The sequence below is a fragment of the Salvelinus namaycush genome, chromosome 7 (assembly GCF_016432855.1).
Source record: "Salvelinus namaycush isolate Seneca chromosome 7, SaNama_1.0, whole genome shotgun sequence".
Lineage (NCBI taxonomy): Eukaryota > Metazoa > Chordata > Actinopteri > Salmoniformes > Salmonidae > Salvelinus > Salvelinus namaycush.
In genome coordinates, this window is record NC_052313.1 from 1,461,260 (window position 1) to 1,488,457 (window position 27,198).

At 43.5% G+C, this 27,198-nt stretch overlaps 1 protein-coding gene and 1 long non-coding RNA gene across 2 annotated transcripts in view; one reads left to right on the forward strand and one right to left on the reverse strand.

Annotated features, from left to right (window-relative positions):
• Positions 1-27,198, forward strand: part of LOC120050271 (collagen alpha-1(V) chain-like) — a 165,752-nt gene that overhangs the window by 30,101 nt on the left and 108,453 nt on the right. Inside the window, exons 6-13 of the mRNA XM_038996849.1 lie at positions 3,364-3,474; positions 4,359-4,466; positions 8,336-8,620; positions 12,976-13,029; positions 13,273-13,314; positions 13,638-13,700; positions 26,145-26,219; positions 26,757-26,840. Coding sequence (XP_038852777.1) covers positions 3,364-3,474; positions 4,359-4,466; positions 8,336-8,620; positions 12,976-13,029; positions 13,273-13,314; positions 13,638-13,700; positions 26,145-26,219; positions 26,757-26,840 — 822 coding nt within the window. The remainder of the gene's footprint in view (positions 1-3,363; positions 3,475-4,358; positions 4,467-8,335; positions 8,621-12,975; positions 13,030-13,272; positions 13,315-13,637; positions 13,701-26,144; positions 26,220-26,756; positions 26,841-27,198) is intronic.
• LOC120050902 lies at positions 19,887-20,317 on the reverse strand. Its single transcript, XR_005477212.1, has 3 exons — positions 20,166-20,317; positions 20,014-20,075; positions 19,887-19,931 (listed from the first exon to the last, which is right to left on the reverse strand). It is a non-coding gene; the product is annotated as an uncharacterized LOC120050902 (long non-coding RNA).

Consider the following 27,198-nt stretch of genomic DNA (forward strand, 5'->3'; position numbering starts at 1 on the left):
GATATTTCTTTTTTTGCTGAGTTTAGTATGATGTGGCAACAAAATGCACTAAATTATTCGTATCATAAGAGCAGCAGTGTTTTCTGTTATTATGACTAATTTATACACCCATTAAAACAGAACAACACCCATTAAAACAGAACAACACCCATTAAAACAAAAATACACCCATTATTAAAACACTTTAAACCCACAACTGAACAATAGGTTAGACCACAAGAGGGCAGACACCTCTAACAGTCTGCTGTAGATATATATATATATCTTTATTTATTGCTAACAGCATACCACCCTGCATCCCACTGCAGGCTTGTTTCTGAAGCTAAGCAGGGTTGGTCCTGGTCAGTCCCTGGATGGGAGACCAGATGCTGCTGGAAGTGGTGTTGGAGGGCCAGTAGAAGGCACTCTTTCCTCTGGTCTAAAAAAAAAAATATCCAAATACCCCATGACACTGCCCTGTATAGGGTGCTGGCTTTTGGATTGGACGTTAAAACGGGTGTCCTGACTCTCTGAGGTCATTAAAGATCCCATGGTACTTCGTAAGAGTAGGGGTTAACCCTGGTGTCCTGGATAAATTCCCAAGCTGTCCATCATACCATCATGGTCACCTAATCATCCCCAGTTTACAATTGGCTCATTCATCCCCCTCCTCTCCCCTGTAACTATTCCCCAGGTCGTTGCTGCAAATGAGAACGTGTTCTCAGTCAACTTACCTGGTAAAATAAAATAAAAATATTCATGTATCCTGGAGGAGAGAGTCCTCTAACAGTCTACTGTAGATAGATATTCATGTATCCTGGAGGAGAGAGACCTCTAACAGTCTACTGTAGATAGATATTCATGTATCCTGGAGGAGAGAGTCCTCTAACAGTCTACTGTAGATAGATATTCATGTATCCTGGAGGAGAGAGACCTCTAACAGTCTACTGTAGATAGATATTCATGTATCCTGGAGGAGAGAGACCTCTAACAGTCTACTGTAGATAGATATTCATGTATCCTGGAGGAGAGAGACCTCTAACAGTCTACTGTAGATAGATATTCATGTATCCTGGAGGAGAGAGACCTCTAACAGTCTACTGTAGATAGATATTCATGTATCCTGGAGGAGAGAGACCTCTAACAGTCTACTGTAGATAGATATTCATGTATCCTGGAGGAGAGAGACCTCTAACAGTCTACTGTAGATAGATATTCATGTATCCTGGAGGAGAGAGTCCTCTAACAGTCTACTGTAGATAGATATTCATGTATCCTGGAGGAGAGAGACCTCTAACAGTCTACTGTAGATAGATATTCATGTATCCTGGAGGAGAGAGACCTCTAACAGTCTACTGTAGATAGATATTCATGTATCCTGGAGGAGAGAGACCTCTAACAGTCTACTGTAGATAGATATTCATGTATCCTGGAGGATGTATCCTGCCCCCACTCTCCTGGAAGATCCAGTCCTTACCCAGAGTGTCTTGCTCTTGGTGCCTTGCCAGAGCGGTGTCAGGATGTAAATCTGCTGAGTTGCCTGGATGGGATCCTCTCGTTCTCAATTCAAAGTTCAATTTAAGGGGCTTTATTGGCATGGGAAACTTTTGTTTACATTGCCAAACCAAGTGAAATGTCTGTCTGTCTGTCTGTCTGTCTGTCTGTCTGTCTGTCTGTCTGTCTGTCTGTCTGTCTGTCTGTCTGTCTGTCTGGCTCTCTGGTCAAGTGTCTCTCTCTCTCTCTCTCTCTCTCTCTCTCTCTCTCTCTCTCTCTCTCTCTCTCTCTCTCTCTCTCTCTCTCTCTCTCTCTCTCTCTCTCTCTCTCTCTCTCTCTCTCTCTCTCTCTCTCTCTCTCTCTCTCTCTCTCTCTCTCTCTCTCTCTCTCTCTCTCTCTCTCTCTCTCTCGGCCCATGGAAAACATCTCCTTAGTCCCGTTATCATCTCAGCAGCTGGACTGGCTCTAACATTGATTCATCTCTGAAGGATGAAATGCTTTTAACCCATATCAAACAGTCAAGTTAAACCTCTCTGACTGTTTTGGTATACAAAGTTAACAATGAGTTTGATCAGATAATGTGAAATATACATTCGGGTACACAGTTTACTCATACATTTTACATTGCATAGATCATCATTGAATAGTCACTTAAACATCTGGATAGAGTTGTACTGCTACCGTTGATAGTAAATCCTCTTTCCACTGCCCACTTCCTCTGAGTCATAAGAAAGTGATTTATTCAGTTCACTGGGGGTGGTGTTAATGAGAGTCAGCCAGTCACACATACACCTCCTCAGTGTAACCACATATATAAACCACATATAAACCACATATAAACCACATATAAACCACATATAAACCACATATTAACCATATCTAAACCACATATAAACCACATATAAACAACATGGAAAGAAAGGGGAAGCAAATCCAGCAGGAAGGTACTCATTCAATAAGTCAGTCATTCATCTAATCTGCTTCAGATGTAAGTCCTGTAGGATATAAATCAAACCACTGCTATGAGTAACAAGTTCAACTACCAACCCCTCTGCTTTACTTCATGCAGCTGGTATTTCTCAACGCTTTCCCTGATTTTCAGCTCAGCTTTGTATTCGTTTTTAAAAGACCCCCCACCTGTTTATAAAACTGTAGCTCTACATGGACTCTATCAGTGTTGGTCTTCGTATTTATTTTCATGTTTAGAGCGTTAGCCGTCCGTTTAAAGATTAACGGCCAACTGAGGCTTAACCCATTACTTTGCTTTGTAGATGTGTTGTTTAAAGGTAGACTCAGCGATATCACATAGATGCAGAAAGTAAACAGCGTAGTGGGTCAATTTCCGCGACAACGAAGAGCGTTGAAGCACGAGGCTCAACTTCTTAACTGTTTTTGGTCCCCTGGCTATCAGGCTGTGACAGTGTGAAGAGAACCCGTGCACCTTACATCTCGCTCTTCTCAATATCTCCGTTGCTGCTCGTGGCAACGTCATTTCGCTGAGTCTACCTTTAAGAGCTAGCTATCACTGATTAATGATATTCCAATAGTAAGAAAGTATTGTCATGTACTGTGCAGCTACACATCCGTTTTATTAACTAGCGTTAGCAGTGCAGTCAAGCTACACAGCATATCGTTGGAGACAATACTTTGATGACTTATACAATATGACATTCTAATTACATTGTACAATATTATTCATCTTTTTTTATTGGATAATGCAATCTAATGAGTGTAATTTTCAGACAGGTTTTTAATTCATAATATGTACTGTACGGACATGTTATGTTTGTATCACCTTTTTTTTTTTTTTGCTGAGAAAAGGAGTTCTCTGTTAATGCTAATGCTAACGCTAACATGCTAACGCTAACATTTCTCCCTCTCCCCCTGCAGTACACTACTACTGATGCCTTAGATTACAGTCAGTTTTATGATTACTCTGAAGTAGAAGGAGAGACAGAGACTGTTCCAACAGACGACTATGAGGCCGGTAGTGACCCACAGGTAAACAAAACACTGAAGAAAGATGCTTGTTTTGTCCTGTGGTGTCTTACTGTACCCTTTGTGCCGTCCCTCCCTTTCCCAATTTTTTTGTGGTCTACCGTTTACTGTATGTCTTGATGTGTCAATCAAACTTGTATCCTTACTGTAGCTACAAGGCCCGCCCTCTGCTCTCACGCGTGGCGAATGCCAGCTTTGAATGGTTTGTCCTGTGTTCAGGTTTGTGTCTCAGGTTGAAAACTATTTCTGGTGTTGCTGTTTACTTTAAACCCCACCATTCCTCTGATAAAATCAAATCAAATAAATGTTTATTTGTCACATACACATTGTTAGCAGATGTTAATGCGAGTGTAGCTAAATGCTTGTGCATCTAGTTCCGACAGTGCAGCAATATCTAACAAGTAATCTAACAATTTCACAACAACTACCTTGTACACACAAGTGTAAAAGGAATGAATAAGAATATGTACATACAAAATATATGATTGAGTGATGGCCGAACGGCATAGGCAAGATGCAGTAGATGGTGTAGAGTACAGTATATACATATGAGATGAGTAATGTAGGGTATGTAAACATTATATAAAGTGGCATTGTTTAAAGTGGCTAGTGATACATTTATTACATCCAATTTTTTATTATTAAAGTGGCTAGAGTTTTGTTGTGATGTTAGTGATGGCTCTCTAACAGTCTGATGGCCTTGAGATAGAAGCTGTTTTTCAGTCTCTCGGTCCCATCTTTGATGCACCTGTACTGACCTCGCCTTCTGGACGATAGCGTGGCGAACAGGCAGTGGCTCGGGTGGTTGTTGTCCTTGATGATCTTTTTGGCCTTCTCAGTGTTGTTATGTGTTGTCTTGTTCTTCTATCACTATAACCTTTTTCCAGAGAAAGAAACGTAGTATCTACATGAAAAAGAAGAGGGCTCGAAAGTCCCTTAAGTCTAAGGCTAAGCCCCTAATGTTCCTGGCCTCTAGAAAGCCAGCAGCCCCTAATGTTCCTGGCCTCTAGAAAGCCAGCAGCCCCTAATGTTCCTGGCCTCTAAAAAGCCAGCAGCCCCTAATGTTCCTGGCCTCTAAAAAGCCAACAGCCCCTAATGTTCCTGGCCTCTAAAAAGCCAGCAGCCCCTAATGGTCCTGGCCTCTAAAAAGCCAGCAGCCCCTAATGTTCCTGGCCTCTAAAAAGCCAGCAGCCCCTAATGTTCCTGGCCTCTAGAAAGCCAGCAGCCCCTAATGTTCCTGGCCTCTAAAAAGCCAGCAGCCCCTAATGTTCCTGGCCTCTAAAAAGCCAGCAGCCCCTAATGTTCCTGGCCTCTAAAAAGCCAGCAGCCCCTAATGTTCCTGGCCTCTAAAAAGCCAGCAGCCCCTAATGTTCCTGGCCTCTAAAAAGCCAGCAGCCCCTAATGTTCCTGGCCTCTAGAAAGCCAGCAGCCCCTAATGTTCCTGGCCTCTAAAAAGCCAGCAGCCCCTAATGTTCCTGGCCTCTTAAAAGCCAGCAGCCCCTAATGTTCCTGGCCTCTAGAAAGCCAGCAGCCCCTAATGTTCCTGGCCTCTAGAAAGCCAGCAGCTCCTAATGTTCCTGGCCTCTAAAAAGCCAGCAGTCCCTAATGTTCCTGGCCTCTAGAAAGCCAGCAGCCTCTAATGTTCCTGGCCTCTTAAAAGCCAGCAGCCCCTAATGTTCCTGGCCTCTAGAAAGCCAGCAGCCCCTAATGTTCCTGGCCTCTAAAAAGCCAGCAGCCTCTAATGTTCCTGGCCTCTAAAAAGCCAGCAGCCTCTAATGTTCCTGGCCTCTTAAAAGCCAGCAGCCCCTAATGTTCCTGGCCTCTAAAAAGCCAGCAGCCCCTAATGTTCCTGGCCTCTAAAAAGCCAGCAGCTAAAAAGTTAGCGGACGCTAATTGTGGCCGATGTGAAATGGCTAGCTAGTTAGCGGTGGTGCGCGCTAATAGTGTTTCAATCGGTGACGTCACTCGCTCTGAGACCTAGAAGTAGTTGTTCCCCTTGCTCTGTGTAGCTTTCTGTTGTTTAATTCAATTTTGACTAAGGCTGCAGTTTCATAAGTATCAAATAAATATGCATGTGCTTTACAGTCAACGTAGACGGTACTGATATATTGTTGGATCATTTTAGTACATTGAACAAAATAATAGAATGGTTATCTGTCCTCCTCGGTAAGGTTTTATATGTTAGATGGTAATGGTATTATAATGGTGTTATAATGGTGTTATAATGGTATTATAATGGTATTATAGTGGTGTTATAATGGTATTATAATGGTGTTATAATGGTGTTATAATGGTGGTATAATGGTGTTATAATGGTATTATTATGGTGTTATAATTGTGTTATAATGGTATTATAATGGTGTTATAATGGTATTATAATGGTGTTATAATGGTGTTATACTGGTAGTATAATGGTATTATAATGGTGTTATAATTGTGTTATAATGGTATTATAATGGTGTTATAATGGTGTTATAATGGTATTATAATGGTATTATAAAGGTGTTATAATGGTGTTATAATGGTATTATAATGGTGTTATAATGGTGTTATAATGGTAGTAGAATGGTAGTATACTGGTATTATAATGGTGTTATAATGGTGCTATAATGGTATTATAATGGTATTATAATGATGTTATAATGGTGTTATAATGGTGTTATAATGGTGTTATAATGGTATTATAATGGTATTATAATGGTGTTATAATGGTATAACAGATAGGGTATTTATAGATTGAGCAATTAGATGGTAATGGTATTATAATGGTATTACAGACAGGGTATTTATAGATTGGTAATTGTATTATAATGGTATTATAATGGTATAACAGACAGGGTATTTATAGATGAGCAATTAGATGGTAATGGTATTATAATGGTATTATAATGGTATAACAGACAGGGTATTTATAGATTGAGCAATTCGATGGTAATGGTATTATAATGGTGTTATAATGGTATAACAGACAGGGTATTTATAGATTGAGCAATTCGATGGTAATTGTATTATAATGGTATTATAACGGTATAACAGACAGGGTATTTTGGCCATTTAAGTTGTTCTGGTATACTCACACGCAATAATACCTTTTTCAGAAATTAACTGGGTCACAGCTGAAAAGAAAAATAAGCTAGGTATATATTTCACGGTTGTTTTCGATTAGAAAAGGTATTTGTCTTTAGTCTGTGTGGATCCAAGATTTTGCTAGTGGCGTTTTTGCAGTAGGAACCACACAGGGTTTAAGTGAAGTGATGTGTCATCCAGTGTAGAGGCCCAACTCACAACTTTCACAGGATAAACAGCATTAAAGTCTGTGTTTAGAGGGCATCTTAAACCAAACTCATATCAAATCAAATCTTCAAAGTCACTTCACGGACATGCTCATTTTACTTTTAATAGTTGTGTATTTTTCTGTATGAGTTTAATGGTACAGTACGTAGGTGAAACTATTTGATTTGCAGCCTTATCCATGATTGACAGTATTCAGTGTCCAATCATAAACGGGCAAAGTTCTCTCTGTGGAGAACCAAAGCCCCTCCTCTTACCCGTCAGGTTTCTGCTGAGTTAAACGTTGGGTTTGTGGTTCTGTCTCCAGTGAGATATGGTGTCACAGTAAATCAGCCCCTTTCGGGCCATAGATGGCTGCAGACCTTTTGATTAGTAGTTCTTCTCCCAATCGCTCCAATAGAACTATGATCAACCAATCAGAGACATCTTCACAGCTGATGATGATACTTGTTGCACTGTGTTACTGCAGTAGCAACGTGTTCCAAATGGATGTGATTTCACTGGGTTATTTGGCCCTCGGTAGCATATATTATCTCATTTGACCATAGGGAAGAGCGGGGGGGTAAATTGGACCCCTCTGGGTTATGTTACCCCGTTCTACCCTACAGGCTATGTGCTCAGATACCTGTGTCGTGACATCCATTTTGATGGCATCCACATTCTAAATCCACGACGATCTCTCTTCTAAAATGGCAGAGGAATGACAGTGCTGTGTGATTGGTCGTTGTAGAACTGTGCAAAAAGCCAGAGTATGTCATAAATACTACAGTCACACCATAATCAGTATTTGGTATCTATCCAAACCAACTAGGAAACTGAACATCAAATTCCTTGTACACATACGTATGTACTTTTGTATTTTTGCACATTTCTATATTGTAGATTTACCATTTCATGAAAGATGCTTCTCGTTTTCTTCCAGACTTAGTTAATCTATTTCAGTCTTTTTGTTCATATATTTATATTCTGGCGGTACTGTATTATGTTTGTGCAAAAAAAGACTGAAATAACCCTAAAGTCTGGTCAAACTGTCTTGATGTAAATATGATCATCAGAATGTATAATGCTGTTTTTTTTATGTCATCAAAGTAACACTTTATTTGCACTTTTTGTTGTTGTTGTCATAGACCTGAAATGAATACTGGACAAGGATACTATATGTAGTATAACCCAGTTAGATAAACACAGAGTCACAGACAATAGTTTACTGTTTGCTTCACTGTAAGAGACTAGTCTTCAACATAACGACAGACAAGACGTACACTACAAGAAACAATAGCTATAATTACACACTCGTGTAAGTTCTATCAATATCTCACCAACAAACAGATTTTCCACTAAAGTAAATGGAACTTGAATAAGGTGTTACCACGTTGCCATAGCCTTCACCATGTGTCACAAATGCCCGATTCATTTTGGACCTGGTAAGGCTAAAGCTGTATAACGTTACATAGACAGTAGCCTGCTCTAGCTACCTGTGCCCCAGCTGCTTGACTAACAACCCTGTTCCCTCCGTTGCTCATCCCTCCACCCGCCTCGTCCCGTCAACGCTCCCCTGTTTGGGTAACATAAGGCAGTGGAGGAGGAGATGGTTGCCGGTGACTACGTGGTCACTGGAGCTGCCCCACTGGGTCAGGACCCCCCCGCCGCCCCCCAGGCTGGCCTGGACAGTGTGGACCCCGGAGTGGACGAGTATGACTTTAAGGAGTATGACCTAGGGGGCGAGTTGGACAATAAGCAGTATGAGTACGGGGTGTATGATGAGAATGGCAATGAGCTACCCAACCCCACTGTTACCGTCGGTGAAGAGGTGGGGCTGGGGGTTCCCGCGGAAACGGAGGAACTCACCCAGACTGCCGTAAGTATGGCACCCCTCTCCTCCGAACTTAAGACTGACCGAGGGGTGTGTGTATGAACCAGGGGTGTACGTCTTACAGGCTCTCACCTCAGATACATTGTTGCTCTAGTTTGTGGCTTGTCTTGGCATGGGGAGTTTGTCTGTCTTGGGCAGTTTGTCTGTCTTGGGGGGTTTGTCTTGGCATCGGCAGTTTGTCTGTCTTTGTCATGCTGTGTTTGTGGAGCCTGTCTTAGTTTGAAACATACACCTCACATTTCAGTCTGTGAATGTGTTTCTGTCTGCCTGCACTGTGTCTGTCGGGCTGGGTTAGACATGTCAGGGTTTGGTGTGATTAGGAGAAGGACACTGCATGTCAGTCTGGACAGGGGACATAAATGGAGGTCAGGCCTTAACACATATGTACTGTATGTACACACTAACACACACTCAGATCCAGCACAACTACAACTCTACGTCTCCCTGTCTCTACTTATTTTACCACCACCCAGCTTCATCCTGTAACCACCACCCAGCTTCATCCTGTAACCACCACCCAGCTTCATCCTATAACCACCACCCAGCTTCATCCTGTAACCACCACCCAGCTTCATCCTATAACCACCACCCAGCTTCATCCTGTAACCACCACCCAGCTTCATCCTGTAACCACCACCCAGCTTCATCCTGTAACCACCACCCAGCTTCATCCTGTAACCACCACCCAGCTTCATCCTATAACCACCACCCAGCTTCATCCTACAATCACCACCAAGCTTCATCCTATAACCACCACCCTGCTTCATCCTATAACCACCAGCCAGCTTCATCCTATAACCACCACCCTGCTTCATCCTATAACCACCAGCCAGCTTCATCCTATAACCACCAACCAGCTTCATCCTATAACCACCACCCAGCTTCATCCTATAACCACCACCCAGCTTCATCCTATAATCACCACCCAGCTTTATCCTATAACCACCACCCAGCCTTATCCTGTAACCACCACCCAGCTTCATCCTATAACCACCAGCCAGCTTCATCCTATAACCACCACCCTGCTTCATCCTATAACCACCACCCAGCTTCATCCTATAATCACCACCCAGCTTCATCCTATAATCACCACCCAGTTTCATCCTATAACCACCACCCAGTTTCATCCTGTAACCACCACCCTGCTTCATCCTATAACCACCACCCTGCTTCATCCTATAACCACCACCCTGTTTCATCCTATAACCACCAGCCAGCTTCATCCTATAACCACCACCCAGCTTCATCCTATAACCACCACCTAGTTTCATCCTATAACCACCACCCAGTTTCATCCTGTAACCACCACCCAGCTTCATCCTATAACCACCACCCAGTTTCATCCTATAACCACCACCCAGTTTCATTCTACAATCACCAGCCAGCTTCATTCTATAACCACCACCCAGCTTCATCTTATAACCACCACCCAGCTTCATCTTATAACCACCACCCAGCTTCATCCTATAACCACCACCCAGCCTCATCCTATAACCACCACCCAGCTTCGCCTTATAACCACCACCCAGCTTCGTCTTATAACCACCACCCTGCTCCATCCTGTAACCACCACCCAGCTCCACCTACAATCACCACCCAGCTCCATCCTGTAACCACCACCCATCTCCAGCCTGTAACCACCACCCAGCTCCATCCTGTAACCACCACCCATAACCACCACCCATCTCCACCCTGTAACCACCACCCATCTCCACCCTGTAACCACCATCCATCTCCATCCTATAACCACCACCCAGCTCCACCTACAATCACCACCCAGCTCCATCTTACATACACACGAACACACACACACGCACGCACGCACGCACGCACGCACGCACGCACGCACGCACGCACGCACACACACACACACACACACACACACAGAAGATATTATTTATCTTTTACCCTCACCTACTCTCTAAGCTTACACACACCCTGCTTGAATCCTACTGCGTTCACCAGCACACACCCTGCTTGAATCCTACTGCGTTCACCAGCACACAACCTGCTTGAATCCTACTGCGTTCACCAGCACACACCCTGCTTGAATCCTACTGCGTTCACCAGCACACACCCTGCTTGAATCCTACTGCGTTCACCAGCACACACCCTGCTTGAATCCTACTGCGTTCACCAGCACACACCCTGCTTGAATCCTACTGCGTTCACCAGCACACACCCAGTACAGAGACCGGCTTTTTTAGCAGGATGTGTGACATTGTAGAATCCACCGCCCAAACAACCCATCACAAAAATAAATAAACATTGAAGACGGTGAATTGTGTCACTTCCTCACCATTTTACTGTCTTCCATTTTAGTTTTGTCTGTTTCAATGTCTTCTAGACACAACATCATACACTGCATGGCCGTAAGTGTCTGAGACTGTCAGGCCTAAGCTCTCACGATGGCAGGAGTCTTCTGCTCTCTCTGATTGTTTCCATGAGAAGACACCGACCGCCTCGTTCCCATCTCTGTCTGTCTGTCTGAGTTCCCATCTCTGTCTGTCTGTCTGAGTTCCCATCTCTGTCTGTCGGTCTGAGTTCCCATCTCTGTCTGTCTGTCTGAGTTCCCATCTCTGTCTGTCTGTCTGAGTTCCCATCTCTGTCTGTCTGTCTGAGTTCCCATCTCTGTCTGTCTGTCTGAGTTCCCATCTCTGTCTGTCTGTCTGAGTTCCCATCTCTGTCTGTCTGAGTTCCCATCTCTGTCTGTCTGGGTTCCCATCTCTCTCTCTCTCTCTCTCTCTCTCTCTCTCTCTCTCTCTCTCTCTCTTTCTCTCTCTCTCTCTCTCTCTCTCTCTCTCTCTCTCTCTCTCTCTCTCTCTCTCTCTCTCTCTCTCTCTCTCTCTCTCTCTCTCTCTCTCTCTGACTAGTGAGGGCTAAACTCATATCACACTCAATTCAACTGGAGTAAGTCTACCATTGAACTCAAGGACTCGTGGATTTGTAGATATACAAAGAAACACCAGAGAGCTCCCAAGACCTTGACCAATATTGGTGAAACTATGTATAGCGGCTAGTAAGGATTGTCTAGTCTTCCCTGTACATCGTCTCATGCTGATTGTACAGTATATGCCTTGAATTGTAACAAATGTTAGATATTAAACCAACCTGTTGGTGGCATCCAGTCATTGTAACACACAGTTCAATATGAGTTATTCACTCTGATTCACTCAGTCATCCCAACACACAGTTCAATATGAGTTATTCACTCTGATTCACTCAGTCATCCCAACACACAGTTCAATATGAGTTATTCACTCTGATTCACTCAGTCATCCCAACACACAGTTCAATATGAGTTATTCACTCTGATTCACCCAGTCATCCTAACACACAGTTCAATATGAGTTATTCCCTCTGATTCACCCAGTCATCCCAACACACAGTTCAATATGAGTTATTCACTCTGATTCACTCAGTCATCCCAACACACAGTTCAATATGAGTTATTCCCTCTGATTCACTCAGTCATCCCAACACACAGTTCAATATGAGTTATTCACTCTGATTCACCCAGTCATCCCAACACACAGTTCAATATGAGTTATTCACTCTGATTCACCCAGTCATCTTAACACACAGTTCAATATGAGTTACATTACGACCATTTCTGTCTTTCTTTCTCTCTGCTCTTTATTCTCTCATTCTCGTAGTTGTTGATTGGCTGATCACACTGTTGAATGGCTGATCACACTGTTGATTGGCTGATCACACTGTTGATTGGCTGATCACACTGTTGAATGGCTGATCACACTGTTGAATGGCTGATCACACTGTTGAATGGCTGATCACACTGTTGAATGGCTGATCACACTGCTGAATGGCTGATCACACTGTTGAATGGCTGATCACACTGTTGAATGGCTGATCACACTGTTGAATGGCTGATCACACTGTTGAATGGCTGATCACACTGCTGAATGGCTGATCACACTGTTGAATGGCTGATCACACTGTTGAATGGCTGATCACACTGTTGAATGGCTGATCACACTGTTGAATGGCTGATCACACTGTTGAATGGCTGATCACACTGTTGAATGGCTGATCACACTGTTGAATGGCTGATCACACTGTTGAATGGCTGATCACACTGTTGAATGGCTGATCACACTGTTGAATGGCTGATCACACTGTTGAATGGCTGATCACACTGTTGAATGGCTGATCACACCATATTCTCAAAATCCATGCATCAATATTACCTTCTTCTTCGCTTGTTGAATTGCCTCTTTCATTCATCTCGTCCCTCATGCCGCCCATCCCATTGGTCATTGATCCAGTGACTGTAGCTCCGTATGAAGGAGCTCACACTGGTGTCCTCCCTGTCTTCACAGGTGGCTGGTGGTGGGGAGAAAGGCGAGAAGGGAGAACCCGCTGTGATTGAACCTGTAAGACCCAAAACACAACACTGCTGCTTTTTAAGGGAATATGTGTAGAATACAAATGGTGTCATACAGGAAGTTGAAAGAAACTGTTTGGTTATAAATGAATGTTTTCTTCCATAGAGACAGGATGCAGTGGGATGGACGGTCTTTTTGTTATAATTGTGATGCAACACGATGTGAAATACTGCCGTGTTTAATTCTCGCTGTCCCATTTCTTCATTCCGGTCGTCTGTCCATCACGTTTAGGGCATGCTGATTGAAGGCCCTCCTGGACCTGCAGGCCCAGCTGTGAGTAAACACCTGAGGCCAAGGTTGCACCTTATTCCCTTTATAGTGCACTAGTTTTAACCAGGAGCCATAGGGCTCTGGTGAAAACTAGTGCACTAAATCTTTACTCAAACATAAATGACACACTTCTATTGGGTGTCTTACTGTACGTGACTTGTGACTTAGTCTCAGTCTACAGGGCTTTATCTCAAGTCAGGATTGAGGCTGATGTAACAACATGGCTGTGCCTCAGTCTCAGTCTACAGGGCTTTATCTCAAGTCAGGGTTGAGGCTGATGTAACAACATGGCTGTGACTCAGTTTGACTGGGTTGTGTTTCTGTAGGGTCTCCCAGGCCCCTCGGGGCTACATGGACCCCCTGGTGTTGCTGGAGATCCGGGTGACAGGGTGAGTCTATCTTCCTGTGTACGCTTCTTTCTCTCTCTCTCGCTCTTTCTCTGTCTCTGTCTTTGTCTCTCTCTCTCGCTCTCTGTCTTTGTCTCTCGCTCTCTCTCTCTCTCGCTCTCTCACGCTCTCTCTCTGTTTTTGTCTCTCTCTCTCAAATTCAAATTCAAATTCAAGCTGCTTTATTGGCATGAAAAACATTGTGTCAATATTGCCAAAGCAACAATGTATACAATATACATTGAAATAAAATTATAAACAATGACAAATAATAATATAGAATGGCAGTAAATAATAATACAAAATTAAATATAAAAATAGTAACAATAAAATGGTAACAGTCAATAATCGAATGTAATGTAATAAAAAAATGAAACTATAACTAACTTATAACTAAATAACGGTCATCTTCACCATTACATCGGTACTACAACTACTATCATCATTACCACTACTACCACCACCACCATCATTAAACTGCTATCATTACCATTACCACCCATACCATTACTATTTGGAATGATAAACAACAATAATAATAGTAATAACAATAACAGTAATAACAATAATAGTAATAATAAGTAAGTTACTGCTTACTATGCAGATGTTATTATTCAGTGTCCCTCAGGCTATGGCAGGCAAATACATATTTGGCTGCAAGAGGAGCCATTGCTCCTTCGCCCATGAGTATTTTTAGTTTTTCCTCTGGGTTTAATAAGTTAAAATTTGGAATAAATGTAGACATTTCTGTGAATAATGAATCTCTTGGTGAGGAATATTTATCACAGTAAAGGAGAAAGTGCATCTCTGTTTCTACCTCCCCTGTCGTGCAGTGACCACATACACGCTCCTCTTTGGGTAGCCATGTCTTTTTATGTCTGCCGGTTTCTATTGCCAATCGGTGGTCACTCAGCCTGTACTTGGTAAGGATCTGTCTCTGCTTCGTATCTCTGACAGAGTAGAGATATTCAGCCAATTCATATTCTCTGTTTAGGGTCAGATAGCAATTTAGTCGGCTTTGGGATTTTGTTTCGTTTTTCCAATGTTGTAAATATGAGTCCTTTGATTGGTTCATGATTTTGTTTATTGGAATTCTTTCTTTTGAAGCAGTGCTGGTGTCAGCTTGGTTGGTGAGGTCCAACACCAGCTGACTGAGAGGGCTCGTTTCTGGGCTCAGCTCTTGGGTTTGAAGTGCTTTAAATTGCAGACTCGAATTTGGACTTGAATTTAGATGTAGCCAAAATTTTAATGATCTTTTCTGTATTTTCATTATTACTGGAAAGCGGCCCAATTCTGCCCTACATGCATTAGTTGGTGTATTTCTCTGGACTTGTAGGATTTTCCGACAGAATTCTGCATTTAGGGCTTCAATTGGATGTTTGTCCCACATTTTAAAGTCCAGTTTATTGAGTGGCCCCCAAACCTCACTTCCGTAAAGAGCTATTGGTAGGATTACACTGTCAAATATTTTGGTCCAAATTCTAATTGGGATGTTGATTTTGAATAATTTCATTTTTATTGCATACAATGCTCTGCGGGCTTTTTCTTTGAGTGCATTCACTGCCCTATTAAAGTTTCCCGATGCAGATATGGTCAGACCAAGGTAGGTGTAATTGTTTTGTGTTTTGTGTCTGTCTCTCTCTCTCTCTGTCTCTCTCTCTCTCTCTCTGTCTCTGTCCCTGTCTTTGTCTCTCTCTCTCTGTCTCTCTCTCTCTGTCTCTCTTTCTCTCTCTCTCTCGCTCTCTGTCTCTCTCTCTCTGTCTCTCTCTCCCTCTCTCTCAGTCTCTCTCTCTCTCTCTCGCTCTCTCTCTGTCCCTGTCTTTGTCTCTCTCTCTCTCTGTCTCTCTCTCTCTCTCTCTCTCTCTCTGTGTGTGTGTGTGTGTGTGTGTGTGCATACATACATGCATGCGTGTGCATGTCTCTGTCATGCCTGTAGCACATGGTATGACCATCTTAAAACAATTCCATATCTTAGCTTAGTATTATCCCTGGGCTAAGGATTGACAGTCGTACTTCAAAGACTTGGGCTAACGAACTAACGAACAAACACACATTATAACGTGACCAATGTTATAAGCAACAAGGCATCGATTAACACATGATGTTCGTCTGTTTCCACAACAGTGATGGTTTGTATAAATCTTGCTCTCTCTGCCTTTCTGACCTTCTGAAATGCGATCTCGCCCCTCGGACGAGACGAGACAGCGGATGAGACGTTTTCTGATCCAGGCGAAATCCTGCAACAATATTATTTTAACTTCTCTAGGCTAGCTGGGACGTTAGCGTCCCATCTGGCTAACATCCGGTGAAATAGCATAGCGCAAAGATTCTAAATACACCATTCGTAGTATTAAACGTTCTTGTAAATACATGTATCTAACATCATTTAAAAGCTTATCTACTTCTTAATCCAACAGTGGTGTCAGATTTCAATAATGCTTTTCGGCGAAAGCATACCTTACGATAATCTGACGACAGCGCGCCAGACACACAAGTATAACTAGCATTTTCCAACCAAACAGTAGCGTCACAAAAGTCAGAAATAGCAATAAAATGATCAATTACCTGTAAAAATCTTCTTCTTTTGGCAATACAAAAGGTCCAATCTTCACAATGAATGGTCATTTTGTTCGATATTTTTTTTTTTTATAGCATAACACGACACATTTTGTAAACGGCTTGTGTCATGAGTTTCGACTCCTTCAACTTTCGACGAAACAGTTGATGTAATTACTCACACTAGATGTACCTGTATCTAGTCAAGGTGGGTTTCATTGTAATCCTCTGTTTGTTAGTAACACAACCATACATGATGGTTATTTCTAAGGGACATATTGACCGAAATGAACTGATTTGAACACACCAAACAATGACCTCATTGAGCGCCTATGACATGACCAGTGCTTCTTTGATTGACTGTATTTTGGCCCAATGACCACTGATCGTCTTCAAATCTAGTTTGGTAGAGAGCCAATGAGCCGAGGTAAACAACAATATCTAATGGTTATATCTGGGAAGACCCGGGGCCTGTTGCACAAAACTAGGATAAGGGATTAAGCCAGGATATCTTGGTGATCCTGGCTCAATTGATCCGTAATCCGGTTGCACTAAAGATGGATAGGGGGCAGGAGGATATGTTATGGTATAAATTACCATGGAGATTTATTCTGTGGAGCTAGCCTGCTCCAGACCAGGCTAAATTCCAGGATCTATTTAATCTCATCCCTAATGTCAGTCAGCAGTCACCACAAATGGAAACCAATAGTTATTTCACTGCTCACTATACATTGTTATCACATATAACTAGACCCACTGTCATTATTTAAACGTTTGTGATCATTAATTTCAATGATTTTGGATAAAAAATGATTTTTAGATGATGTTGCTATCATTAGATAATTTACAGTTTCCCATAGACTATAAGGCTATATATAAAATGATAGAATATTAGGGCCACAGAGGGGAAAAAAACACAAGTCATAATATTGTAACCAGTTGTTTTAAAGGAGGACAGTTGTTAAAATGACAGATGTGGGGCATTTCGTGAAATTGTACTTCAGTATGTTTCATAAACAAAGACATGCTGATGTGCCAGAATATTAAGTATCACATTGTCATAAGTATCAAAACTGTAAAAACAATATGTAGCTTTTCTGCAGAAAGAACCAGCCTCATAAATGTATGACTTTATCCTTTTTCTTCAGTGTGGCCCTAGTACTCTGTCATATAAACAAATACACATTCCATATGAATATAAAGACACAATGTGTAACATTATGTTCCTTTATTGAATAAGGACAAAACAAAGCAGGTAAACCATCAGCTCCTTTCGAAACTGAAGTCACAGTGACTCTACAAGATGGAAAGCACAGAATCCAAGCATATTATACAAAATGATACATACACATTCAAAGGTCTGTATATAACACACCCTGCATGTCTGCACACTAAAATAAATGCAGGACAAATCCATACACATCAACTGAACAGACAAATGAATGGATGCAGTAGCCTCCCTGCAGCCTTGTATTACACACAGTATACCGCACAAACATCATAAGAGGCCAAATTCGTAAAAAAACGAACCCCAAAAAACCCAAATTCCTCTGCCACCGCAGGACATATTTAACCAAAATTGAAAGCACACATACTAACTAAAATAATTCAACACATATTGGTCCCTCAGCAGCCGACCACTGTCGTCATCAGGGAAGATTGCCGGATTGTCCCAGTCCATGGCTGGTGGCACTCTGGGGGCCCTCTCCTTCCTCAGGCAGGCCACATTGTGGAGGACAGCACAAGCCACAGTAATATCACATGCCCTAACAGGGCTGACCCTTAATTTGTGAAGGCAGTGAAAGCGTGCCTTCAGGAGGCCAAAGGTCATTTCAACTCTGGCCCTGGTCCTGGCATGGGCATGGTTGTAGGCCTGCTGTGCTTCCTGGGGGTCTGTGAAAGGTGTCAGGAGAAAAGGCTGGCAGCCATACCCCCTGTCTCCCAGCAACACACCAGAGAATTCACCTGTCAACACAAAATCTCATCATTACTACCTCATAAACACAGTGATATTCTTGACACAGCCATGATGGTTATAAATAGGGGTTGTGTGGCTTACCTTGTGATAGGCACTGATAGATTTCAGAGGCCCGAAAGATTCTGGAGTCATGGACTGAGCCAGGCCATTTTGCCACAACATTGCTGATCACACAGTCAGCATTGCAGACCATCTGAAATCATAAGATGAGGAATATTACACCAATCAATGCACATCACTGGCAATGCAGAGTGTTCGTCAATGGACAATATCAAAAAGTTATGTTCACCTGAACATTAATGCTGTGAAAGGATTTCCTATTCACAAAATCGGCCTCATGGGCACCTGAGGGGGCTTTTATCCTTATGTGTGTGCAGTCCACTGCACCAATGACATTGGGGAAACCTGTCACACAAAGTAATGAGTATCCTACTATGTGTTAACAGTTGTCCTGTAATTTGTAGATCCTCTTACCTGCAATCCTATAGAACTCCTCTTTGATGTCACAGAGTCTTCTGTGGCCAGGGAAGGAGATGAAGACATCTGCTAATGCTTTGATAGCCAGACACACACTCCTTATTGTGCGGCAAATTGTGGCCTTGTTCAGCTGTTCTGCATCCCCCACTGAGTACAGGAAGGCTCCACTAGCAAAAAAGCGCAAGGCCACACAAACCATTTGCTCCACACTCAGTGCATGGCTCCGTGCAGTGCGGTGCTTAATCCTGGGACCCAGTAGTCTGCATAGATACCTGATGCCATCTGCAGAAAACCTGTATCTTTCATATAGATGGTCATCAGGGAAGGCCAGTGGGTCCAACCGGTCCCTGAAGACCCTTTCTCGCCTGAAGGCTCTCCTCAGCACAAGTGCTTCTTCATCCACCACATCTCGCACGAATGGGCATGCCATTGTCAGAGCAGAAAGGAACACACAATTTTGGGCCTTCATATAGGCTAGTGGCCACACCTGGTGCTGGGGGGGTGGGCAAAAGAGGGCGATGCCTTATAACGATGACTTGGTTGTACTGATTGCTGGGAAAATAAAAAAAACCTTAGAAAGATGCCACCGTCCTGTGTGCTCACAATAAGAGCTCATATGTCATGGCTCACTTGACTTTACGAGAATATACCTAATTTTTATTTTGAGCTGTGTCATCTTCTTGGAGCTGGGGGAGGAAAGAAAAATAATGATTAATACATTTGTGTTACAGTTAGCATACAGTGTACATTGAAGGCATATCTCACCTCCCTCTCAAGTTTTTTTATTTCAAGATCCAGTTTCCTAATTGTCCTCTTTTTTATTTCGGACTCCAGTGCAAGATTTTCCATCTTTTTCTTCTTGTACTGAATGTCTATGTCTGCCAGTTCTATTTGGCGCCGGAGGTGGTTGCCATACAACTTTCTGATAGCTTGTGAGCTCTGTGAACACAATACAATTAGCGCAGCTGGAATTTGGCAGGATGTGGTGTCCTTTTATTAATACGCACTATGTTGCCAGGCTGGTTTTCCCACTGTATAGCATCTGGGTCCTGTAAAAGAAATTAGATTTTTTGATTTTGATGAGGACTCCTCACCATTGTAGAGTAAATAGTACTTTCACAGTCTTAACATGATACCTCATGCCTTCTGGAATCCAGAGAGATGGTCTCCTCCTCATCATCGTCTCCATCATGTGCTGTTGCTGCTGCACTGGGGCCTTCACCCTATCACATTTAATCGGATTCATATTGAAGCTAGTAGACAAGACATGCCAGGCCTACAGTATGCCTTTGATGGAGTACTCACTGGATCAGCATCGTCTGGTGCTTGTGCTGGTGGCTCTAACAGGAACACAGTGCTGCCAGACACTGCAAGGCAATAGGTAAACCAAAGTCAGACAGTCCAAATTGATTCAATATGAATGTGGTTGTATCCCATGTAGAGATGGAAGGACATACCTTGAATGAAGCGGGTGGCATCTTGGGAGGAACCTATGCTCGTCTCTTTCCCCCCAGGGATCCCCTCTAAGACGGGCCTGCCTTTATTTAGCTCCAAGGCCATGTCCTCTGCTGGGGTAAGGTCAGCCTTTGGTGACCCACCACCCATGCCTTGTCTGTGGGTATTCTTTTTCACTGCTAAAACAGTACAGACAATGTGTGAGCAGGCACCTTCTGGGTACAATATATGCTTGTGCTTTGTTAAATATTAGTCAGGGACCATACCATTCTGCAGAATGTTCTTGTATTTGATTTTGACCTGCTGCCATGTCCGTTTTGGCCCGTTCATGTTTAATCTACACACACACACACACACACACACACACACATTTAATGGAGTCACACTGCAAAAAATTACTTGGTATTTTTGTCTTGTTTTCAGTAAAAATATCAAAAAATTTATCATAGCTTTATACAGTGTGATGGAGTTACTTTACACAATTTCACTCATATCTGCAGTGCATTTCAATTAAAAATTTAACCGTTTCATAATTACAGTACAACTGCATTTTTGGAGATGTGAATTAAATATTTGAATTGTAATTGTGATGTTTCAGCGGAGCGGTGAGTGTGTAATTGTGCACTACTTACGCATTCAGGCGGTCTGCAATACTTTGCCACGCTTTTTCTCTTTGCTTTATCACTGTGGCGGTGTTGCCTTTCTTCTTAATTATATCTTTTACCTCCTCGTATGCCTCCATGAGGATTTGTGCTTCCGACGGGGAAAAGTACGCGGCTCTAGTTGCCATGGTAAATCAGTTAATCTGTGATCTGTGGCGGGGTCTATTTGAGTGAGCCGTGAGCGCGCACCTATCCAGGATTGGTTTCACCTGGCTTAATGAATCCGTGTCTGCTCATCCTGGCTTGGTCTTTGTGCAACCAATTAAGCCTGGACGCACATGTTTTGGCTTCATTGAGCTCAGCTGAGTCATTTATCCCGGATGTCTTAATTCTACTTTTGTGCAACAGGCCCCCGGTCTTGAACGAAAGTCACGCGTTACGCAGACATTCGCCATTGAAATTTCCACCCGAAGGAGCCACGTTGTTTGCGCTAACATTCGCCATTGAAATTTCTACCCGAAGGAGCCACGTTGTTTGCGCTAACATTCGCCATTGAAATTTCTACCCGAAGGAGCCACGTTGTTTGCGCTAACATTCGCCATTGAAATTTCTACCCGAAGGAGCCACGTTGTTTGCGCTAACATTCGCCATTGAAATTTCTACCCGAAGGAGCCACGTTGTTTGCGCGTTAGCAGTATTGAGTCAAGATCATTTTCCTCTATATTATTGAAATAATTATGGCGAGTAAATCTGGAAAATCAAAGGCAAAGTCCAGCTATACAGATCTACATGCAATTATTGATGAGATTGCTAGAGAAAGTGACACAGATTTACAAGAAGATGTATCAGATTGTGTGTCAAGTTTGGACTCCCAATTTGAGGACATGTTTTTGTATGGAGAAGACGCAATTCTCGATTGGTAAGTAACTCTCATGCTGTTGTTTGAAAATAATACCAAAATGATTTTGTTTCACTACTCAATATATAATCTGTGTGTCTGTATATATGAGATATTTTACATTTATTTGATCTAAACATGGAATAGAACCACAGATCCCCAAAATGATTTTGTTTCACTACTCAATATATAATCTGTGTGTCTGTATATATGAGATATTTTACATTTATTTGATCTAAACATGGAATAGAACCACAGATCCCCAAAATGATTTTGTTTCACTACTCAATATATAATCTGTGTGTCTGTGTCTTTATTTCACAGTCCCTCCGATTCTGATTGGGAGCCCCCACTGCCAAGTTGCCCATCCCCCAGGGGAGCTTGTTCATTTAGCCGGACCCCTGCTGTCTCCGGCTCCACATCTACCCCCGCCCTGCCAGGTGTGACAAAGAAGCGGCGATGGGGAAGAGATACACCTGCAATTAGAGAGGAGGAGGGTCGTTGGCACTCTGTGCTGGAGGAGGATGTGGCGCCTCCACCTCCATTATTCAGACCAAAGAGGCCATTAGGCCCAAAGCTGGATATGACATCTAAGTATAGCCCCATGCAGCTTTTCCAGCTGTTTTTCACCTCATCTGTTGTTGATTCCCTGGTGTTGAACACTAACAAGTATGGTGCTAAGAAGCAGGCAGGCAAGAAAGAGGGATGGAAGCCCATTTCCATGTCAGATCTTTTTTGTTTCCTGTCAATGGTCATTTACATGGGTATTGTGAAGTTGAAAACCCTGAAAGACTACTGGAAAACTGCTCCCCTCTATCAACTGCCTTTACAAGACATTTTTCTATCACTTCATTGACATTGCTGTGGTGAATTCCTTCATCCTCCAGAAGGAAATGGCTAAGAGCCGTGGACAGCCCCACATCTCACAGCTAGCCTTCCGAGAGCTGCTCATCCAGGAGCTTGCGTGCTACAGCAAGTCTACTGCAGCACCTTCTGGCCCCTCTACCTCTGCTGTTCACCTGCCCAGATTCATCTCTGCAGGCATGAATGTGCCTCAGGGCAAAAAGGGCACCGTGGGGAGGCGTCGATGTGCCCTTTGTCACAGGAAATGCCCCATCACCTGCACCACCTGTTCAGTAACCCTCTGCTTTACAGCAGAAAGAGACTGCTATTGGGCATGGCATCAGCAGAACAATATTATGTAGAGGACTGAGGGTCTTCACAATATTGTATATTATACTTTGAATGTGTGTAAATAGTTACCCTTGTTGTTTAATTTTTTTTCAAATTTTCAAATGTTTATATTATTATTATTATTTTTTGTTGGGGTGTGTTAGAATAGCATTTTAGTATTTTGTATATAGTCATTTAGTTCAAAATGTATCACTGTACCAATTTGGCCATTTGGGTACATTTGGGCAACTTGTGTGGGACACCTGGGTGACTACATGCTCAATGTCATGTAGCTCACTCGTTCCTGAAGATATCGTTTTGAAACTTTTTTCTAATACCGTTGCCATCTTATGTTCTGCATCAGAATTATCCCCAGCATCATATCTGAATGTTTGCCTGTTCTTGTTCAGTTGAAAGATGATGCAACAACAATAAAAACAAAAAACGTATGTTTATTTCCTTGTATTTTCTTCTACCAGATCTATTGTGTTATATTCTCCTACATTCAATTCACATTTCCACAAATTTCAGAGTGTTTCCTTTCAAATGATACCAAGAATATGCCTATCCTTGCCTCTGGGGCTGAGCTACAGACAGTTAGATTTGGGTATGTCTTCAGGCGGAAATTGAGAGAAGGGGGGGGGGTATCCCAAAGAAGTTAATGGATAAAAGTCAATAGAAACACTTTGAAAGTGTTTGTTGCCCTTCCAGCTGTAGAGTTTGTGAAGCAGGTGGCTGTCTGAGTGAGAAGACGTTAGCCAGCCTGCATAGAAAACGTTTTCCTTGTTGTCATAGCAACATGTGTTTTTGCCCAGATGAAAGAATTTCATTTCTTTCTCAGGTTTTTTTCCTCAGATGGAAGGATGAAAAAAATATTATAATATATAAAATATATATATATATATATATATATACAAATATAGTATAAATTAACTTATTAAAATAGGGTTCAGAACGCATCAACAGGCATCACAAGCATATGCAAATTACGTGAACGTGCAGCTTTTGTTATTGTGACAGTGAAGATTCGTTGTTCTTGACCCCGTTTCTTACTGGTTATTTTGGCACCGTGTTTCTTTTGAATGTACAAGTGTGAACACTCGCTTAGCCCTGGGCTAAAATCTCTCTTCGCCCTGGGCTAAAATCTCTCTTCGCCCTGGGCTAAAATCTCTCTTCGCCCTGGGCTAAAATCTCTCTTCGTCCTGGGCTAAAATCTCTCTTCGCCCTGGGCTAAAATCTCTCTTCGCCCTGGGCTAAAATCTCTCTTCGCCCTGGGCTAAAATCTCTCTTCGCCCTGGGCTAAAATCTCTCTTCGTCCTGGGCTAAAATCTCTCTTCGCCCTGGGCTAAAATCTCTCTTCGCCCTGGGCTAAAATCTCTCTTCGCCCTGGGCTAAAATCTCTCTTAGCCCTGGCTAAGGTGCAGTGTGAACGTGACTATAGCCCAGGTGCAGTGTGAACGTGCCTATAGTCCAGGTGCAGTGTGAACGTGCCTATAGTCCAGGTGCGGTGTGAACGCGCCTATAGTCCAGGTGCGGTGTGAACGCGCCTATAGCCCAGGTGCAGTGTGAACGTGCCTATAGCCCAGGTGCAGTGTGAACGTGCCTATAGTCCAGGTGCAGTGTGAACGTGCCTATAGTCCAGGTGCAGTGTGAACGCGCCTATAGTCCAGGTGCAGTGTGAACGCGCCTATAGTCCAGGTGCAGTGGGAACGTGCCTATAGCCCAGGTGCAGTGTGAACGTGCCTATAGCCCAGGTGCAGTGGGAACGTGCCTATAGCCCAGGTGCAGTGGGAACGTGCCTATAGTCCAGGTGCAGTGGGAACGTGCCTATAGCCCAGGTGCAGTGGGAACGTGCCTATAGCCCAGGTGCAGTGGGAACGTGCCTATAGCCCAGGTGCAGTGGGAACGTGCCTATAGCCCAGGTGCAGTGGGAACGTGCCTATAGCCCAGGTGCAGTGGGAACGTGCCTATAGCCCAGGTGCAGTGGGAACGTGCCTATAGTCCAGGTGCAGTGGGAACGTGCCTATAGCCCAGGTGCAGTGTGAACGTGCCTATAGCCCAGGTGCAGTGGGAACGTGCCTATTCTCTCTCTCTCTCTCTCTCTCTCTCTCTGTCTCTCTCTGTCTCTCTTGCTCTCTCGCTCTCTGTCTCTCTCTCCGTCTCTCTCTGTGTATTCTGATATTCCAGTACAGGCACCTGGTAGTGAGGTTATTCTCCTGTCCTCTCCTGTCCTATATTTTCCTCTCATGTCCTCTCCTTTCCTGTCCTCTCCTGTCCTATATTTTCCTCTCCTGTCCTATATTTTCCTCTCCTCTCCTGTCCTCTCCTGTCCTCTCCTTTCCTGTCCTCTCATGTCCTCTCCTTTCCTCTCCTGTCCTATATTTTCCTCTCCTCTCCTGTCCTCTCCTGTCCTCTCCTGTCCTCTCCTGTCCTCTCCTCTCCTGTCCTCTCCTGTCCTCTCCTTTCCTGTCCTCTCCTTTCCTCTCCTGTCCTCTCCTGTCCTCTCTTTTCCTGTCATCTCCTGTCCTCTCCTTTCCTCTCCTTTCCTCTACTTTCCTCTCCTGTCCTCTCCTGTCCTCTATTTTCCTCTCCTGTCCTCTATTTTCCTCGCCTGTCCTCTACTTTCCTCTCCTTTCCTCTCCTTTCCTCTCCTGTCCTCTCCTGTCCTTTATTTTTCTATCCTGTCCTCTCCTGTCCTCTATTTTCCTCTCCTACCCTCTATTTTCCTCTCCTGTCCTCTCCTTTCCTCTACTTTCCTCTCCTTTCCTCTCCTTTCCTCTACTTTCCTCTCCTGTCCTCTCCTGTCCTTTATTTTTCTATCCTGTCCTCTCCTGTCCTCTATTTTCCTCTCCTACCCTCTATTTTCCTCTCCTTTCCTCTCCTTTCCTCTACTTTCCTCTCCTGTCCTTTATTTCCTCTCCTGTCCTCTCCTGTCCTCTATTTTCCTCTCCTGTCCTTTATTTTCCTCTCCTGTCCTCTCCTGTCCTATATTTTCCTCTCCTACCCTCTATTTTCCTCTCCTGTCCGTTCCTGCTGGTGTTATAATGGATGGAAGACAATGATGATATTGAGGATGTTCTTATTTACCCATTGAATGGTGAACATAGCATAAGAAGCTTCTATCCCTCTCTCTATGTGTGGTGTGTCTCTCTCTCTCCCTCTCTCTCTCTCTCTCTCTCTCTCTGTCTCCCTCTCTCTCTGTCTCTCTCTCTCTCTGTCTCCCTCTCTCTCTATCTCCCTCTTTCAATCACTCTGGACACGTTCTAACATGGCATCTTTCCTCTTGTCTTGTTGACTTCATTTCCCAGGGTCCCGCAGGGCGGGCTGGTCTTGCAGGAGCCGACGGTTTGCCAGGTCCTCCTGGTACCATGTTGATGCTGCCAGTAAGTACCAGACCAGGAATATTGGGAATTAACATCCAATCCAACAAACACTATTATCTACCACTATTTAAATGTATTGGTCAATCAATTTTCTGACAACTGCTGATGTAAAAAGGGCTTTATACATTAATCGATTGATCATCTTGATCCATATATTTGATTGATATTTAGATGTTCATTGTGCACAGCATGGTTGTGATTTTTCTTTTGTAACGTCTGTGTTCCTCTGTGTTCCTCTGTGTTCCTCTGTGTGTCTCTGTGTTCCTCTGTGTTCCTCTGTGTGTTTCTGTGTTCCTCTGTGTTCCTCTGTGTTCCTCTGTGTTCCTCTGTGTGTTTCTGTGTTCCTCTGTGTGTCTCCGTGTTCCTCTGCGTTCCTCTGTGTTCCTCTGTGTGTCTCCGTGTTCCTCTGTGTTCCTCTGTGTGTCTCTGTGTGTCTCTGTGTGTCTCTGTGTGTCTCTGTGTGTCTCTGTGTTCCTCTGTGTTTGTCTGTGTGTCTCTGTGTGTCTCCGTGTTCCTCTGTGTTCCTCTGTGTGACAGTTCCGTTTCGGAGGGGATGGAGAGAAGGGTCCTGTGGTGTCTGCTCAAGAGGCCCAGGCACAGGCTATTCTCTCCCAGGCCAGAGTGAGTACGCCATGACCACACCAGGGCTGTAGCAGGCCGAAGAGGGCCAAACACCAGGGCTGTAGCAGGCCGAAGAGGGCCAAACACCATGGCTGTAATGGGCCGAAGGGGGCCAAAACCAGAGCTGTAGCAGGCCGAAGAGGGCCACACACCAGAGCTGAAGCAGGGTCCAGTGTAGCCTTTGGGCATCTCGCTCTTTATTTATTAACCTCTAATTCCTCCCAAACCCGGATCCGGGAGCACCCCCATCAGTAAAAAAGCTGACTAGCATAGCCTAGCATAGCGTCACAAGTAAATACTAGCATCTAAATATCATTAAATCACAAGTCCAAGACACCAGATGAAAGATACACATCTT